The 19,763-nt window shown below is 40.3% G+C and overlaps 1 protein-coding gene across 3 annotated transcripts in view; it reads left to right on the forward strand.

Moving 5' to 3' along the window:
- Positions 1–13,812: 13,812 nt before the first annotated feature.
- RAPGEF4 (Rap guanine nucleotide exchange factor 4) overlaps positions 13,813–19,763 on the forward strand; it is a gene marked incomplete at both ends in the record, with an annotated part of 154,014 nt that continues 148,063 nt past the window's right edge. For all 3 annotated transcript variants that reach the window (XM_082001460.1, XM_082001461.1, XM_082001462.1), the window contains one exon: positions 13,813–13,877. In XM_082001460.1, coding sequence (XP_081857586.1) covers positions 13,813–13,877 — 65 coding nt within the window. The remainder of the gene's footprint in view (positions 13,878–19,763) is intronic.

Consider the following 19,763-nt stretch of genomic DNA (forward strand, 5'->3'; position numbering starts at 1 on the left):
TCAGATACTTTGTTTTGAAGAGGATTTCTGGAATGCTCAACATAAGCTTTCCAACACATTTCTCAGTCAGATGGTCTTTTCATTTCTGGTTTGATACATAGCTGTGCAGTTCACTTAGAAGTATTTATTCCTCTGTCTACTGTCTGGAAAGGTAAATTTAATTATATTCACAGACTGAAGAATAAAAGCATGGACCATGCACGCTGGTGAATGCAATTCACTTTGCAAATTGTCTTTATGGTAATGTTGGAGAAGGTAGCAGGTATTCACTTTGCAGTGGTAGGAACAGGGAGAACAGTTCTGTTTCTTGCAGTGGAATATTAAACAGCAAAAACATTGAGAATAATAGTAATCTTTCTACAAACCACCACTAGGGTCACTTGGCTGATAAGGTCACTTGGCTACACTTCCAAACTAATTCACATTCAGTTCCTTTTTTATTTAATTTATGAGAAATCTGAAAAGCTGTTGTTAAGATTGCATACAAATCCTTCTTTGTGCACCATAAGGAGAGAAGTAGTTTCAGTTAAAACTAAAATTAGAACAAAATAAATGCAAAACCCAAAATGCAATAGTGGAAATAAACCAAGGTACAGAAAAAATTTAAAGAAAGCAGAAGGAAGGCATTATCAGAAGAGATACAAATCTCATAAGCTTCTTGCACTGCAAATGAAGACAGGTGAAGCACAAAAACATTACTTTCAAATCCCTCTTGTATAGTGTCTTATAATTGAGGTGTCTGCTATGGCATAAAATACTCATCTGCCAGAAAATGAGCATCATTTTCATAAACCGTGCTTTTGAAATAATTGAAAATGTAGAGTACATTAGAGCACACTAGAGCATAATATTAGTTAATCTGATTTCAGGTTGTAGCAGTTGCAAGTGCAAAAGCGTAATGCAACAGTACAATTTATATCAAGAACATTAATCCTCTCAGAGTGCTTGTTAATAGTACCAAAATGCTGGCAATTTTTATACCTACGAAGTGAATGTGTTTGTATTTCTTGTACCCAGCAGCCCAGGGTGATGGATTACAGATCCCACTCTACTTTCTCCAAAACCCCATGCAAGGTAGTGATGAACAACGTTGTCTCTGTGTCTTATGTTTAGGGTCTGCAGGATCTACAGGGCCACTTCTGCATCACTTCCATGTGTGTAACATTTATATTCCACTCCTACTCCAACCTCACTTGGGTTAATGGCAAAACTTCGTTGTCCCTGAGAGTTTTTTCTTGTGCTCTTGGCACCATATGAAAACAGTGCTGCTAGCTTGCTGTGGATCCCCTGTCAGACTGCTGCTGCACACTTGCTTCCCAGAAGAATCAGTATAAAACAAAAGCTTTCAAGGTTTTCTTCTTCCTGTGCCCTATCCAGCTGCTAGCATTAAATAATATCTTACGGATAAACTTATTTGGTCAAAATAAATTGGGTACCTGTGTCGGCTAGGAACGCCTAACAGGTTTGTGAACATAAGTAGCTCCGGGAAGGAAGGCTGACTGCCTTCTGGAGTGCTTTTTAATATTGAAGCTACTGCATTAGTAAAGTACGTAGTTAATAGAGGTGGATGCTTCGCACTAAATATCTCCACTATATATAACTGCATTAAGTCTTCTAGACTCATCAGTGAGCAAACATAAGAGCCTTACCTCATAAGTAATTAAGGTTACTACTCTAAAGCCACCGCTCCACTGCTGCCTAAGTCTGGAATTCATGTGTGCTTGAAGCATTAATACTAAAACCCAAGCACGTCCCCAAAATAAGGCTGTATCATAACATCAGTGTAGGTGCACTTCATCACTGTGATAACAATGTGACATCAAATACTTTCTTTGTAAAGAACAATACCAGTAAGATCATGTCTGAAAATGTTTTGGTAGGAAGTGAGTGTAGCACTGCAGCATTTTTATATTATTTTGATCTTGCACCATGCTGTCCTTCCTTCCCTTCCTGCCCAATCCTATTTTAGCAATATTCAAGGTTTTTAAAAGATCAGGCCAGAAATCAAGAGCCAGGACTTGATTTCCATACTACTCACAATCGGCAGCTGTAGGGCAAACACAAAATGTCAAGTTATCACATCCAGTGCCTTTTTTCCTACTGAAAAGACTCTTTCCATATTCACATAGGGTAAACTCAAAGGAAAAGCACATAAAAATGCATATTCTCTTCATAGTATTCCTTTGGCATTGATAAGAAGTATTTAAAGCACAGCAGATGTGCTTCTGCTGTACAATGGAAATGAAGTCTCCTATAACATCTGTTTAAATTTTTTTACTTCAATACATATATTGCCATAATTGGACAGTGGCATGCTATCCTCATGGTCTTGTTTCCCAGGGGGAAAGAAACCCTATGTTAATTTCAAATATTCAAATGGTTTACAACATTATAATAAGATGACATAGTATTTCTTGGCTTATTGAGGGCAAAACCAAAAATGCCTTAACAAATGAAAGTTGTGCGATTTGCATATTTCCCTGGTTTGTCTGCTAGCAAATACTAACCAAAGCGTTTTTGGTGGATTTGTGTAATATGTTCTCAATAGAAGGACACTGTAACCTCATCTCTTCCAGAGAGGAGAAAGCCTAGAATAAATCAGTCCCTCTGCCAAAGTGAAAGGAGATGGGTTAGTCAGAGGCAATGTGTGCTCGTACAGCATACACCCCTCAACACTCAAAAACTTTAGCCAAAAACCTAAAATCTTCTATGTAAGTAAGCCTGAAAAAGACCAACACTAGCAGTGAAGCAGCACTTCCCTTGTTTTTCTGGGACCACGCTGCAACAGAGAGAAATGTGTAGTATCTGTGTCCCTATTTACACTAATTTCACCCTAGAAAATTTATTACCTTGTGTAAAAGCCACAAACATGACAAAATTCCCCAAACCTTTTAATTACATTGTTTAGAAACTGTTCTGGCAAAGGTGGGCTAACAAACTACTGCTATTTTGAGGGCCTAAATTACTAAGGAGAGCAAACATAGGTACTTCTATGAACTTCTCTTTTGAAAGCTCTGCTAAGGAGGTAAGGGAGAAGGATGGGTGCATGTGCCTCTAAAAAAAGTCTAGGGGTGACTAAACATATTTTGATCAGCACATGGCTCATAAATTGACCAATTTTAGCCCTCATGCTGGAGCCTGTGCCTCATACCCATCCCTGGGGGTTCTGGCAGTACTGGCCACTGGCAGATAAGGTCCCACAACGCACCCTCCAGTCCCACTTCCTTTTCCACCTCCTGTGGCTGGAATACTCCAACAATCATACAATGAAGTTTAAGCTTTCTAGGAACAGTCACCTAAAACAAACTGACAGAATTTTGCCTTTCCACAAGGAGCTGACTGTGCAGGTCTTGACTTGTAAACTACGACGCATTTCAAGGTCCAGGCCTGGAATAATGAAAGATCTATTTTCCATATCTGTTTTATCTCATTTTATTTGAACATGAGCCAGCAAAGTGCCTTTTGTAGCACAGAAAGTCAACAGCATTCTGGGCTGCATTAGGGAGAATATGGCCAGCACATCGAGAGATGTGATTATGCTCCTCTACCCAGCACTGATGAGGTCACATCTGGAGTGCTGTGTCCAGTTCTGGGCTTCCCAGTACAAAACATGGACTTACAGGGCAAACCCAGGAAAGGGTGATGAAGCTGATTAAGGGACTACAGCATCTGACATACGGGGAGAGGCTGAGAGAGCTGGGACTGTTTAGCCTGGGGAAGAGAAGACTTGGGGGGATGTTATCAATATTTATTAATACTTGATGGGGTTGGAATAAGGAAGATGAAACTGGACTCCTCTCAGGGATGCCCAGAGATAGAACAAGAGAGAACAGGCACAAATTGAAGTGTAGGAAGTTTCACTTGAACATTAAAGAAAAATAAATACTGTAACAATGATTGAATAATGGAACAGGTTAGATGATTGAATAAAAATAAAACAATAACACAAAAATCAAAATGTCAAAAAACATTAACATGGAACGAATCCCTGCCTTGCCAGGAGCAAGCTGTGGCTATGGGAGGATAATACAAGCTGCCAGCAATTGTGCAATATTTTGTCACTTCTTTTTCCCTTTTCAGGAACACTTCCAAATACCAGATAGTTGATGAGCCACTAGGTCAATGAGGAAGCGCTTCCCCTCTGCATTTCTTGGCTAATTCTAGAAGCCCAACTTCTTCTGCTTAGAATTTAAGAGGTCTTTGTCTCCTGTTACTTCCCCAGTGGTAACTTCATTTTTTCTTTATCTGCATGGAATTTTCTAAATGAGATTCTTCTTCATGGTCCTTGAGAAATTCAGATCCTGTACAAATTTGGAGCCAATGAACTTCTGACCCAGCGATCTCTTTTCTTTCCCGTCTGATGCTCACCTCTTACTCTCTTTTTGTGCCATCCTCTCATTTGTTTTTTTTCTTAGCTTTTGTTTATCTACCCTTCCCATCTTTTCACTATGAAAGAAGCATTAGAAAAATGGGCACTTCAAGATAATTTAAAAGCTGCTGTCAGGCATGAACATTACTAATTTCAGGGGACAAGGGAGAATCTGAAATGCGGAGTCTTTCTTCCATCAGGAAAATCAGAGAACACTGAAGACAATGGAGTTACCATTTCCACTTAAAGCTTTCAGATTTGTATAACTTTTCTCTAGAACCAATATGACTTACATGTGAAAACCCCCATGCTTCCAACTATTTACTGTTTTTATGCTACTGTCGTGACATTAACATATTCCTAATCCATCCAGGTCTCTTCCTGTTGTTTTTACACACATGAGGTAGCACCTCATGATTGTTATTTGACTACAGGGCTGCTATAGGTGGGTTTCCCATTACACAACTCAACAGTCTGTTTTTTAACCAAGAAATGCCACCAATCTGTACCAGCCAGGATGCAGCCCACAGCCATGGCAGTTTCTTTCTCCACTTACCAATTGATTCACCTTTTTTTCTCAGCCAAAATACATTACTAGGGCTACCTATGCTGTATTCAGCTCACTTTTTAGCCATTTGGTCTGAATTATTTGCATGTATAAACCTGCAAGCAAATTTATTGTAAAGTGTATTCTCAAAGCTGTGAATAGAAGACTATAAACATATATATAATCTGAGGTGTACCACGTCAATAAATGATTGGATTTGTCTTTCTTGTTTTATTTGCCCAATTTCATTATTTGTTTGTTTTATGGGTGTGTGTTGGTGCCCCCCGCAGGCTCTCAGAGAATCTAACTCTGTAATCCTGTGACCCAAACCGTGCAGAAAGAATTAACTTCTTTACTGGATTGTGATGAATAGAATAGCTGCATTGAGCTTATATGAAGCTGCACAATGAATTACCATATAAACGTGTTGTCATGTGCAAATGTGTATCATGTATGATCTTTACCTGTAACAAACCATACTGCACTGTAGAAGTAAATACAAAGCTCTGAATGCTTTCATTCTCCTATGATGCTCATTAAAATCCTGGCCTTAGAGTAGTGAAGAACACCTATGTAAACAGGACAGTCTCAGACTTACTGAATGTCCTTGACTTTCATTGAATATATTTAAGAAATTTTTACTTGCACTGAAATAATTTGCAGTTTTTATCTGAATTCACTTTACAGAATTGGACTCGTAGTTGTCTATCTTCTTGACTGAAAAAATTTGCAGAAAACTAGAATTTACAGAAAATAATTAAAAGATTTGTTTCTTTATTCACTGCAGATCACAAGTCATTATTTCATGTAAGGTCTAATTAAATTACATGTCCCAGTTATATAGGAATCATTGACAAAGCTTTTTAGAAGTGTTTATTTTATGATATGGATAATATTTTACAGATCTCAGTTTTACAAACAAGGAATCAGTGGGGCAGTTAAGGTTGCTCACTTCTATTTAAAAACAACAGGAATTGGGAGCTAGAGAGGGAAGGCTATTGAAGTCACCTGTGAATGACAGGCCAGGAATTTTATTTGGCAGGAATCTAAGTACCTTGTCCCTTTTTCCCTTGAAAACCTCTTAATTCTAAGGAGAGTCTCTACTACTGAGAACTTGTTTCATGAGTTATCATGAAGGTGCTCAGGGGGACTGCAGTCAACTGACTTTATGCCACACATCTTGTGAATAATACAAAAATAGAGATAAATAGAAGAATCTTGATATTGTATCAGAGCTTTGCTTTTTAAGTATTATGCATGAATACAAAAACACAATTGTGAAAAGAAATATAAATAGATATATTTGATTTCTGGAACTGATTGCTAGGAGAAATGGGGAACAGACTTTTGGAAAAGTAAATTTTCTATAGTGATTAAGTAAGGTTGAAAGTTAAATCTATTGTAATTTAGTATAGAAAGATCAATTATTATGAAAATAAGGGACTTGAGAAGGATCGCCTTCTACCCATTAGAAATTTTCTTGCTGAGCTGTCCTCTTTGAGGACATAGTGACCACAAGGATGTTTAGTGGAGTACCTTGTTCCTAGGAATTCCCAGGCTTTCCCTCAGACTCCACCCAGTAACATCATGAAAACTAGTTATTTCATAATAACAAATTACGACAGCCTAATAGCTTCAATAGCAGCTGTAGCAAATTTAGGGCAGGCCATGAACTAGTGCTCTTACTGCCCAGAATTACATCCATCTGTGTCTAGCAGAGAGAGCTGACACTAAGTTGTGAAGATAAAACTCAGCCCAAACAGTTAAAAATGTGTTCGTCTGGCTCTGCAGCTAAGAAAAACCACCTTCCCTTTCAGCCTTCAATGAAAATTTATGATTGTTCAAATACAGCAAAGCTAGCAAGAGAGGATAAAGGAATCAGGAATTATACATATAGACAATAAGAACTTCATTTGTTTTTGTGCCTTGGGTGAAAGAATGAGTGAGTAATTACAATCCAATGCTTAATTCCACTAGCCATGGTAAGTTAAGCATGTCCCAGAGAAAGTGAGACATTTGAGCTCACAGTGCAACGTGGATAAGGTACAGTGGAGTTTCTAAGTGCGTGCTTTTGTGTTCTAAATGAACACTTGTAGGGTCAGGCCAGGCCCAGTGGCAGCACAGCCGTTTTCAGTGGGGAGCTGAAATAATGTACCTGCCAGGCCCCTGTGGGTATGTGGAGAGCCAGCCTCGCACTCCATGAACCCTACTCCTACGACTGGGCATGAAGACCCTCTTGACCACGTCTGTGATTCACTCCCATCTGATCAGTTTGATTCGGATCCGCTAAGAAGCACTGATGTGTCTGCCCTGTACTCACTAAGGAGCATGATGGCAGGCTGTGTGCGTCTAGGGCGGCACTAAGTTCTACCGCCTCATGAATGTTGTACCGAAAAGGGACATAGCACAGTCTGAGTGCCAGGCTGGCTCGTATCTTTGGCAACTGCAAAGTATTTTCCTGTTATTTATCATCTTGAAATTCCTTATGTTGTCCTGAGTTGTGCATACAAAGTTCTGTTTAAACCCAGTATGTTGATGTGTCTGTAGATCTAAAGACTAATAAATTAAAAGAACATTTATGTGAAGCATTGCACTTCAAAGAACTATACTTCATCAGCTAATTAATCTTTACAATACTCTTCTAAGTTAGAACTTGTTGTTTATTTATTTCAATAGACTTTCCTTTTCCTGTGAAATAAGATTCTGAGATTCTGCCTTCCGTTCCCCGCCCAGCTATCTAGGTCTTGACATAACTGGGGGAGTGGATTAAAAAGAACAGCCCCATTCATACCTTCCCCTGCTCATCTAGTTTTCTAAGACTGGAAGAATTTGACAAAAATCTTATGGAGAAAACCCCTATTCAAAAGAAAGTAGTTAAAGTAAAAATATGAAACCTATGCACACCTGTAATGTTGTCAACATCAATAATTTGAAGCATATTTCTTACTGTGTGGTTTCTCGAAGTCTTCTTCGAATTAATCTCAGGATTTGGGCTCAGATTTCAGGCGTGCAAATCAAATGACCATTTGTTCAAAATGTGACTCCACAGAAAGGCTTTGATATTGGTCATCAAACAGAAAAATGTTTATAGCACTTCTGTGCAAGATGCTGCTAAACCTGTGCCAAGCAATAATATAAAAGGTGATTGCTGCATCGTGTTTTCTTAATGAGAAATGGTATCACAGACTCATTGCAATTCATGCTACGAATCTCAGAGTATTTTATTTCAAGCAGTATAAACTAACACAATCCTCCTTGTGTGGGCCCTTACTATACTATGGACAATGCCTTTATTTTACATTCATTAGGAAGGACAATGTCAAATAAAGATGGGTAAAATGATGCAGAATACAGCACTATATGTAGTGAACAAGCAATCCTTTACTGTCCAGAAAAATTGGCATTACTAGTAAGGCATATATAAAATTGGACATATGCTGTAAGTACAGTTAGCCCTCTTCCTTTCAGGATTTTAGACAACAGTTCTGGCCCTGCTAAACACAACAGTAACCTACCAACTAATTTTAAAGAGCCCAGAATCTGAACTTTATTGATTCACATAAACATCAGCTCAGCTGTGTTTTCTCCACCTTGCACCTGTGCTCATGCTATGCCTTCTATATAGGATACTGTATGTTTTCTTTCCAGTATATCTATTTCTTACCAGTCTATCTGTATCTCACTTGTATCTGTTTTGTTGTTGGCAACACTGAGACTTTTTCCAGAATATCACTGTAGAGCTATCATGAGAAGTGTGGTGGAAGGATTTCCTGAATGATGGGGGGAAAGACTTGTGGTGCTGTGGGAATTTCTGAAGAAGGTGCTTTGAAGGGAACTGGGGAGTTGTCCTGAATTGGTGAGGAGGACAGGAGCAAGAAGAGATGGAACAGGGAATGATGCAGGAAGTTAATTTGGGAAAGAAGTCCTTACTTGCTCTAAAAAAGTCTTTGCTATGTCATTATATGCTGGGCTTAAGGATTAGCATTGGAGAGAAGAATCAGTATGTTGTTTGTAGGCTTTACAGGACAGTTTTATTAATATATGTGTTGAAGTTTGTATATCATCACGTCTTGTGCAGCCCTCACAGTATACAAATCCCGAAAGAACTCATATGCAGGTTTCTCTGTCTTTATTCCACTATATCCTGATTACTCCTTTGAAGTCAGTAGGTGATGTGTATGCACAAATTATAATACATTTTGGTTCCTACAACCCTAACCACACTGAACGTGGCACTGCTGGATTCTTATATGCATCATAGTTCTGTCAGTCTCAATTTTACTTCCAGGACTTCGGAGTGATGCATTAGTTTAAACTATTGTTTGAGGTAGAATTTATGTGCTCATTCTGGACTTATGCTAATTAATTTGGCTTCCATATAGCAACGTAAAACATGCTTAAAATCAGCTTAAGTGACAAATTTGAGATTCCTCCATAGAAAGGAAATTGTAAATGTTTTAAAGCTGCTGAAGCGGACCTTACCTTACCCTGTATCCCAGTTGTATTTTAAGGACAAAAGACTGTAGCCAATGCCTTGTGCTATCAATTAGATTCAGTACAGTCAGTCTGAATTAGAAGCCCTGAGGATGAGCAATACTTCAACAGACATAGGAATCAGGGGAGTACATTGGTAGCTGGAAGCCAGCTGTTTCCCCTAGGTACTCTCTTGAACACAGATGGCCAGAACTGGGGTCTGAGCTTCTGGGGTTTTGTGTGAGTTTGCTCTGAAATTAAATTGCTTTAGTTTGCCAGACACTGCGATGCCAATGGGCAGGTTATAGATTGTGTCCACTAATTCCTCGCTATATGATAACTACAATTTCATTAGTATGGAGTATGACACAGAACATTCAAAACTGCTGTAGAAAATAGGGCAACTCCTACTGTTCTTTCTTTTAACAGTATTATTGAAGTTACTTGAAACTTTACTTAAAGTTCTTGATATAATTAGCAGTGTGAAGGGGTTTCCACAGTAGCTCTCTTTTGTACCCTATTACTCTATAACACACTAAATATATTTAGGAATTTTTTTCAACCTCTAACAACTACCATTTAGTCTTTTGGTTCACATTTTTCATAGAAAGTTGCAGTTTGAGGGGAATTTGTTTTTTCCTGGAAGATTTTAGCAAGAGCTCTTTGGCTGTATGTGAGTAAAAAAGTGAAGGAATGAGTATTTGTATTGGCAAGAAAAGGCAAAGAAATAGTCAAGGTATGAAATTCAACATGATATGCCTTATGTCCCATAATGCAAACAAGAGTTTGGACCCTACACCTTCTGACTCTTAAGTCTTACAGGCACAGGATAACTTGAAGGTTGGTTGATTTCTGGTTTTCTGTGGCTTAAGGGCTTCTGCATTCTGCCCTGTCACTCCTTTGTAAACTGTGGAAAGTTAGAATGCCAGTTGATTTTCCACATACTTCAGCTGGCAAATCTCCATTTCCCAGCGGCAATCTCCTTTGAAAGCAGCACCATCCCAAATTTTCGGCTGCATAATCAAGTCTCACAAATCAGATTGTAAAAAGTCCCATTAGCCTTCTGTTCAACAGGGAGAAATTAAATGTGAAACATTACTGTGGAGTGCCACAAATGCTGAAAAAGAAGGATGTGTTTCTGAGAAAGATATTTTCACACCACCAGTCATTTTATTGATGCATAATCCTTTATGCTTTCTCAGGTGAAACTTCACAAAAGGTGTAGTAGAAGGCATGTGTAGATATAGGTGAGACTGAACATAAATGCATTTTTTGCCATTGACAGTTCTGGGTCTCAAATTTATCTTTTGGGTCATCTCTTTTTCATACAGGTGTGTGACTTAGAAAAGGAATGAAGAATGGGCACTATGAGGCACCATGAGGCACCATGAGGAGATACAGTCCTTATACTAATGAAGTGTGCTTCAGCATTTGCCTTCTAGCATATGTTCTACTCACAGGTGAATGGACACTTGACCCCATCAACATAAGGACAGTTTTCTCAAATGATATGTTTCCTAGGCTTGTTATGGTCTGAATTCTTAAGAGTCACAGGATAATCTGCATTCTATTTGACTTCTCATGCGAGATATATACTGCTTATTTGGTACCTTTTACCTCAGGAGAACATGCACTGAACTGGGGTCCAGGATTTCTCATTTCAGTAGTCTGGAGCTCCCGACATTTCTGTGCAGTTTAGAGACTCTTTGGTTGACAGAGGCTGATATTTGAACAATCAAATATTTATTCCCTGCTTCCTAAGTTTCTCTGAGAAGTTCCACTCATGCCTTAATCAGAAAGTTACGTGATTACTCATAATCCAACTGCCATAGGTATATTTTGGCTGTCTTGCTCTAATTGCTCTGTAATTGAGACACTTATGATTGAAGTATGGATATATCCAGGCTTCCTAGCCCACTTTGGGCCTCTCTAACGTGCATAATCTGCAAAGCGTTAAACTCTCATTTAATGGTTACTCCACAAAAAGGTACATCTCTGAGAAGTGTCTGCCCACAGCCAGGCATCTGAGCAACATCCCCTTCATGCCTATAGGCACTGCATTCCTTGGAATCTAAAGTGTCAGAAACCGCAGAGGGCTGTCCCAGGGCAGGTAGGTTCCTTGGTTAAGGGTAGGTTCATGAGCACTGACAAAGGTTTTCACAAGTTGCATCCCAGGAGAGCATTCCAAAGGTCTTGTCTTTTCAAGCTCAGGCTATTTTCTCCTATCCATCTGCTTACCAAGGAAATATCCCTGCTTGCTACCTTTTATGGAGACCTAGCCTGTCCTCTAGCGGTTGGGTCATTAAGCATTACACGGACGGGAGAGGACTTGATAGAGGTGGTTGAGTAAAGACTGAACAGTTGCAGCACCCTGGTTTTCCTGACTGAGCTACGCTGTTGCTATGTACAAAACTGCTGGTACTGGTATGTGTAATGCTGTTTGTGTCAGTGAAACAGCCCGTGAGAAAAGATAAAGGCCTTCAGTTTAAGAGTCATTTCTGGGCTCCTTCTTCAGGCCTCAAGCCAGTGAAGAGGAAAGAGCATCTACTGCAGCTTAAACTGGGTTGAGGGGAGAAAGAGGCAAGCAAGGGCTGCCTTGTGTGATTGCTCTGGAAGGAAAACTGTAACTATGTGGAATAACGTGATGAATGTTTTATAAGGGAAGTAAAAAATTAGTGAGCTTTGTTGATTCATCTGTAATGTAGGTACTATGTTATAAATAATTAATTTCAGAATTTAGAGTTTCTTACAATTGAAGCTCTTGTTCTGTTGGCTCCCAAACACTCACATATTGAGGAATGAATAGCATTGATTTTCCCCAAGTAGATTGATTGCTTAGATGCAAGAATCTCTCATTTTTTTTCCCCACAGACTATAGGAAAGGAAGACCTGCAGCTTTGATCTCACTGACTGACAGCCTCTTCTATTCCACTGGCATGCACTTTAATTTTTTTAAGGCAAAATGAAAGAATTGGCTTTCGTGGCGTTCTCCTTCACTATGCCAATTTCTTAGTGGTATCCTTTTAGCAAAGGGGATTTTAAGATATATTTCCTTGGATTTTTCATCATACTGTTCAGTATCCTGATGTTAACATTTATTTCTGTTAAAGCAGCTAAAGAAGCTGTGGCAGCAATAAGGCTGTTAAAAGGTAGATGTGAAAAGTGAAGTAGCGCATGTATGTAAGAAAATTACACTTGGTACAGCGAAAGAGATTAGAACAGAGGGCAGAGAAGATAGCCCATGGAGATACGTAAAATGCACTGGCAGATTATCAGCATCTGAATGAATCATTTGTGTCCACGGTATAAAGCAGAGAGGAGTTATAAGCCTGAAGGAAGGCACAATTTGAGTTTTACTTTGCTATCATCTACATGTAACCCCAAACATCCTGCTGAGATCTGTGGAGCTTCCTACCCTTCTCCCACACTACTCAACGCAGGTTGTGTTGACTGTAAACTGAAGCTTATGGCTACACACAGATTACTTGGGAAGTCTAGATCCTGAAACATTTTGTAGAAAATATTTTGTAGAAAATATTTCACACAAAACCTTGCAAGGGAGACCTGCTGCTCTGCATTCCTTCCTCTGCTCATGACTTCTTAAATCCCGTATGCATTAGTATCCTTAAAAAAACCTGTATCTTGCAGGCCACGCTATCACAACAGAAGGGTGTGGATGGTTCTCATTGCATACTACACTCACCTTTCTCATGCTGTGTCTGTTGGGTTCCTTCCAATTGTTAAATCCTATTCACAGGCTGTACTGCCCAGCTCATTTTTCACCTACAATAAACCAGAACCTTTAGGACACACTTTCATCGGCGATGACAGGATGAGCAGCAGGCTGGAGGAAGGCTTCAGAAAAATTCCTGAAATGTGAACTGCACCTTCCTTCCCGCTCAGCTACTGTGGGTTGACTACTGGGGTGACAGACACACAGGGCTCTGGAGAGCTGCTAAAACACTCTTGAGCTGCTTATTACAACTAAAAAGCTTTATTTCACCCAGCCCAAAGCCCGTGAAGGACATCTGGTGAAGCAAGGGCAGGGACCAGTAGCTCACGAGAGCCGAGGGAGGACAAGAACACCTTCCAGAAGGGGAGTAACTCCTCTCCGCCCCCTCGCCGGGCCGTTACCTGCCGGCTGTGGGGTGGCAGGGCCAGGCGCTCCTGGCGGCCGGGCCGGTGGGCGCCCCGGGCGGCCGAGGAGGCGCCAAGTCAGAGGCCAGCCGCGGGCCGAGGCGGGCAGCGGCCCGGCAGACCCGCACCCCGCGCAGCGCTGCCTGCGGCGGGCAGGGCGGGCTGCCGCCGGGGCCTGGGCGCGCCCATCACGCCGTGCGCGGAGGGAGGACGGACGGACCGACCGGTGGGCGGGCGGGGGGAGCCGCCGCCAGCCGGGAGTGCGGCGACCTGATCCCTGTCCAACATGGTTGCCGCTCACACCTCCCATTCCTCATCCTCCGGCGAGTGGATCGCCTGCCTGGATAAAAGGTATCAGCATCTTCACAGGAGCGGCTGCGGAGGGATGCTGTGTGCGTGTAACCTGCCCCCTGCATGCATGTGTGTATGTATGTATGTGTGTGTGTGTGTGTGTATGTATGTGTGTGTGCTGACACCCCCTCCCGCCCCCCCTCCCCCCATCATATCCAGCCTTACATAAGGAGCGTGCAGGTGGGAAGCAAAATACCCGGGGGAGCAGAGCCGGGGCGGCGGGGCAGGATGAGGGCTCGCAATGCTCCCGGCAGCGGAGGGGACGGGCAGTCCCCAACGGGACAGCTGCTGCCCCGGAAAATGCTGCACGTGGTGGAGGAGGGGGAGCGCCGGGGCGGGGAGAGGGCGCCGCGCCCCGGGGGCCTGTGGCTTGCCGGGCGGGGACGCGCTGCCCACGGCGTTCAGGCCCCAGTCCGCCCTCACCTGGCTTCGCCTCAGCACACCGCCCGCCGCCTCACCGCGCCTCGCCTCACCTCACCTCAGCACACCGCCCCCCGCCTGGCCTCACCTCAGCACGCCGCCCCTCCCCCACCGCACAGCCCCCGGCCCAGCCGCCTCACAGGTCGGGCGGGAAAAGACAGAGCCTCGCCTCGGAGCGCTCCGTGGAGCAAGCAGGTGCAGGGGTGTTGGCCGGAGGGGGGGAAAAAATGTCCTCCCCGAAAGAGGCCGCCGGAGGCTTCTCTCAGCCTCTTCTCCCCGCTGCGGCATCCTGGGGGCAGGCGGTTGTCCTCCAGGCTGGTGGCAGCGTTTGCTGTGGGTCAGGTACTGGCAGGCGGCCAGCACCGCGTGAGTGGGAGCTACGGCTGGCCAACGTGTGCTCAGAGGTGGTGTGCTCACTTCTAAAAATACAGGCAAATTATTTATTTATTAAAAAAAAATCTGGAGTGCTTTCCCTGGGTGTTGCAGCAGAAAGGGAGTCTCGCAGTGTAGAGTTGCATGGTGGGTGGTTTGAATGTCCTTTGCTGTATTCCTACCTTCAGCACTTACTGCATTGGTTCAGAAGTGAGGTCATTCGATTTCTGAACACTCACTGTGTCTCCTGTAGACTAGGAAAATAGTTAACAAAAATTGAGACCATACCTATGCTATACGGTTCAAATAAAGCTGTCGGGAGAGAATTCACTTACATGGCGTATAGCGGTTTAGTGAGCATCATTACCCAGCTTTTGACAAGTTGATGCCATTTGGGGCCGCGGTGTGGGCAGAACCCTTTGTGCATGCAGAAGGAACCTTCCTCTTCTCATAATTTCTACCATTTCCAGGTAACCTTCTAATGCTGTAGGGCTGCACCTCTAATTAGGTTTAATTAACAGGCCAGGCAGCAAATTGTAAGAAGCTAATGAAACTTTTGGTCTAGACACCTACCACAAATGCTGATTGCCCTCTGTAACACATGACTTCAAAGAAGACTAACCTCTTGGAGGTTATATAAATTGTATAAATGTTGGAAGTACTCTAAATGTAAATACAGACAGAACTGGTAACCTAGCCATGTAAAAACCAAAGTGAAGCAGAGGGCCTGATTCTTCGCTCTCTTAAACTGACATTGAGTGGACATGAAGAAGCAGGGTTATGAGCCGCAGTACTTTTAAACAGGTGATCCTGTCATTTCTCAGGTTTCTTAAAGTGCAATACATTGCGAGATCTAAATTGTAAACTAAAGTAACTTAATGAGCTGCATTGGGGAGTGAATGACGATTTTAGGAAACATGAGACATTGCATTTAGAAATCGCCATTATATTTACATGAAAATTACTATGCTGACCATTTTTATAATGGAAATTTCATTGGAGCTATTAAGATGAAACTTTTTCTTTCCTTTTTGTTACTAGTAGTAAGCTAGTAGCACCAATTTGTTGAGTGGAAAGAATCAGTTCCAGGTGCCCTGAAGGATTATGTATTATTATCTTTCTTTTTCAGAAGGAAGTCTGGATGTAGGACAAACCCAAGACATGACAGATTGTAGGTTTTTTCCTGGTCTTTGCCATGCTTTACTTTGTGATTATAGGAAATACACGTTTTGTTCTGTTTTTCCATTTAAAACATAAAATTAAACCTCTGTTGGAAAAGTACTATAGGAAGCTAAATACTATTAGATAAAGCACTTTTAATCAACTTGCACACTAGTATTTCTAAAGTGTATTTCTTTCCTATAGATGTTCTATCAGTGTACTGATTTAATGTAATTTTATGTATTTTAAGCCTTTAAAAAAATCTTACATTTTCTAACGTAGGTGTGGATTCTGTAAATATAGGATCATTTAATGAGTCAGTTCTCTGTAGGATACCATGTGTTTTTATTAAATAATAAAGATAGTTTTAATATGTTTTAGTGAACAAATGTATTTATATTTTCAGGAGGAAGGCAGTTCTAAAACTGGTATGTTTTAGAATTTTAGATGAGCTTCGGCAAAGATAATTAAAATGACATGTAATATGGATTATCCAACTTAATTCTTTAAAAAAGGAGAATTAAACTCTAAATGGAAATAACAAATGCATCATGTACAGAAATTATGTATTTTGTATATGTTCTTCATGTTTTTCTCCAAGTCACATATCAAACTAGAACTACTAACATCTAAAATGAGAGCACATATTAAAATGAAGAACTACCAAAATGTTTCAGGAGAAATGTTGTTACTGTGTAGGGTACTGTGGGCTAGGGCCACCAGTGCTTCGACCATGCAGCTTCCATGTGTGGTTACTAACCACAAAAGCCAAAGATCAGCACTTAAAAATCAAATACACAGGACAGTATATATATAAAGTCATAAGTGCAAAGGTAAGGAAAACCAGGAACAGGAAAGATCAGAACGCTGTGCTCTATCAAGAATATTTTACTTTTGCAGGAGAGAGGTGATCAGCAGTGAACAACTGTACATCCTGGTTGTACCTGGAGACGTAAATAATGTTTGTGTTAAGGAAAGCAGTCTTTTTATCTCTGAAGTAAATAGTTGCGCTACTACTGATTTCATAGGGAGGTGAAGCATGCCTGCCATCTTAGCATTTTTCTGTATGTCCGATCTGCACATAATTAAAATGTTGCTGATTTATGCAAGTGTGTATAATTAGCTTAGGAACATCTTCTCTACTCTTGTGGAGGATAGCCTTCTTTCACACCAAAGGCTATCTAACCAGGAAATTTCCATGTTGACATAGCTTTACTGGATAGTAGACAAAGTATTTTTTACATCACTATTATTTCACTAAACCTGATCACAGTCATGAATTCAGATAAGTGTTTTAATTGGATAGAAATACAAACTTCTTAATGGTGTACAACATTCACAACAGTCAGAGATCCCAGAATTTCATACCTGCCTATGGTGTCCTGTGTTTTTCTCTGTCTTAAATAAAACCTTCAGTGCCTTAGCATACCGGAGGAGCAGATCACAGAGCAAAGCATGTAGCTTTGCTAGCCTGTTGTGCTAAGAATGTTATGATCTTTGCTCAGCTATTCATAAATTATTTAAATATGAATGGGTGTTTCGAGGACATATTGTACATACTGAGCTTTTATATCCTTGTCATCCTTGGCAGACTTTCGACTTGCATCATTTACATCTAACAAAACCAAAATAACACATTAAGGATAATTATCTCAGATCTGTACCTTAAGCCAAGCTCCCAAAGACTGGAGGGAGAATTGAGGCTGAAGCTATGTAACAGCAACATATTTAAATCAGGATTTGTTTTTTAGTTTGTATATTTGAGATGTAAGTTATTTGTGTATGCTTAGTAGTCAGCAGGTCTCTTGTGAGTATACAGATAGGCTAGAATGAAGAACTGATATTCTGAAAGAATTGTTTTACAAGAAATATGGAAAATGCTTGTCATCCTCTATAACCTATAATTATGTCAAAGATAATGGGATATAGATTTGAAATCAGGCAATATTGTGAATATTTTAGAATTGCTTTACAATGCTCTTTTATTTACTTTTAAAATGTGTTTTTATGTGATTGGTAAAACATACACCAACTTCTATGTATTTTAAATTTTTACCCTTGCTTTTTATTTGTAACAAATGCATAGAAATAACACCACCATTTTTCACATAGTTTGTATCTGAACAAAATCATGGACATACACCGCAGCTCCTGTTGGCCTCTGTGCTTAGTGTTTTCTCTCTGTATTGTAGTACGTGGCTAAGCTGTCTGTGTGGGGATATATCAGCAGCAGGCACCAGGATGTGGAAAGTCGGAGATGGAGCAGTATAGACATAGCCTAAGTGCTTTCTAGCACTCACGCAAAGATACAATACTCTGGGTGTGATGAATAATAACAAATTTATCTTTCCGCATCATGCAACTAATTTTCTAGTCCAGTGCAAAGGTGCAGTCTTCGATGAATAATAAAAAAGCCCTTTTTTTCTCCATACCTCCTCAGAGACACCAAAATAATTGTTAATATATCTTGCCACAAGCTTGTAGGTCTGTGCATTTTATTGAATATATGAGTTCAAAATAAGTCATAGTGCGAGCAAAAGTATTGTAAAAAAATTAAGGCTGGTTTTTTCTCTGTTTGTGGGCTTAGGCATTTCTAGTATGAGCTTCCATTTGTTACATGTGGTTGCAGTAGGTTACACACTTTTTCTATGGACAGGTACTGAGAGGAAGAAAAAGTGATTGCCCTAGCATTCATGTGTATAAACTTTGTCATGGCCCACCAGAGCAAACTAGTACGTGCATAAGCCTATTAGGACATGATATATTCAAATTTAGTTGGTGGTCTTGTGAAGTGGCTGCATGATTGGTGTGGTACTTGTGCCACTCTAAGTTTTCACTTCTACCAGGTGAAACTGGAAACTTGTCTAAACTGTCATTGCCTGGGTTATTTCTGGCATGTTGTTAGGATTTATTCTCTTAAAATCCTGTATTCTGAGCAGATGAAATTTCTTTTATAACAAAACCTTATACTCCAGCAAAGGAATAAAACCCCAACAAACCAGCTAATTGAAATAATGCCCTCAAAGTCAGGTGGCCACCAGATACTTTTCAAATACAAGTATTTTTCTTATGCAGTGTGACATCTGTTTTCATCTGCATCTTACAATTTGCTGCATTTAACAAGCTCATCATTCTTATGGTAGTGCCTTTGTTCTGTTAGTATTTTCTGCACTATATTTGTCGTGAACACTTACTGCTTCTGCTGCTTTATCAGTACCCTCAGTGAATGTTTCCTGAACTGAGTTTCCACTTCATCTTTGAATTCAGCAGTTGTCAAAATGTATGTCAATCTAAATCTGTAGAAGTTATTTCATAGTTGCTTTAGGTTTTAAATTTTCATTAGCTGTAACAATGCACATCCTAAATGGGTAAAGGTGCATTTAGCATAGTGTATTGGTGGATGGCAGTGGTCAGAGTTTGAATCAAAGGATATCATCACTTGTGCATATTGTTCAATTACAGATTTCATTTGCAATGTATCTCAGAGTCTGTCTTCATATTAAAGTGCTTTTAATGTCTATTATGAAGCTGCAGTGCCGGTTAATGTAATTTTGTCTAGATCTACTTCTGTCAAATGGAATTTTAACTGTCCAGATCTCCAGTTCATGTTTATGAAAATCCCAGGGTTTATTCAATAAGATTTAGTCACACCTTGGTTGCAAAGCATGCACCATACATAAAAATTTTCATGAATGAAAGGAGAAAATTTCCTTGCAATTTTATTTTTTCTCTTGAAATATTTTGTCTTTTTTAGAAACATATGGAGGTGAAAAAAATTGTTTATATGTTTTATTTCCTATTATAGTTGTATTGTCTAAGTACTGTATTTTTAACTTGAGATAAATCTTTACGAATGTCATTACTTAATAAATACATCTTTTGTTATTCCACTGTTTATACAGGTTTAAAAGTTGGCCTGTTGTAAGGATGCAT

This window comes from Phaethon aethereus (genome assembly GCF_964289735.1).
Source record: "Phaethon aethereus genome assembly, chromosome: 6".
In the NCBI taxonomy this organism is placed as follows: domain Eukaryota; kingdom Metazoa; phylum Chordata; class Aves; order Phaethontiformes; family Phaethontidae; genus Phaethon; species Phaethon aethereus.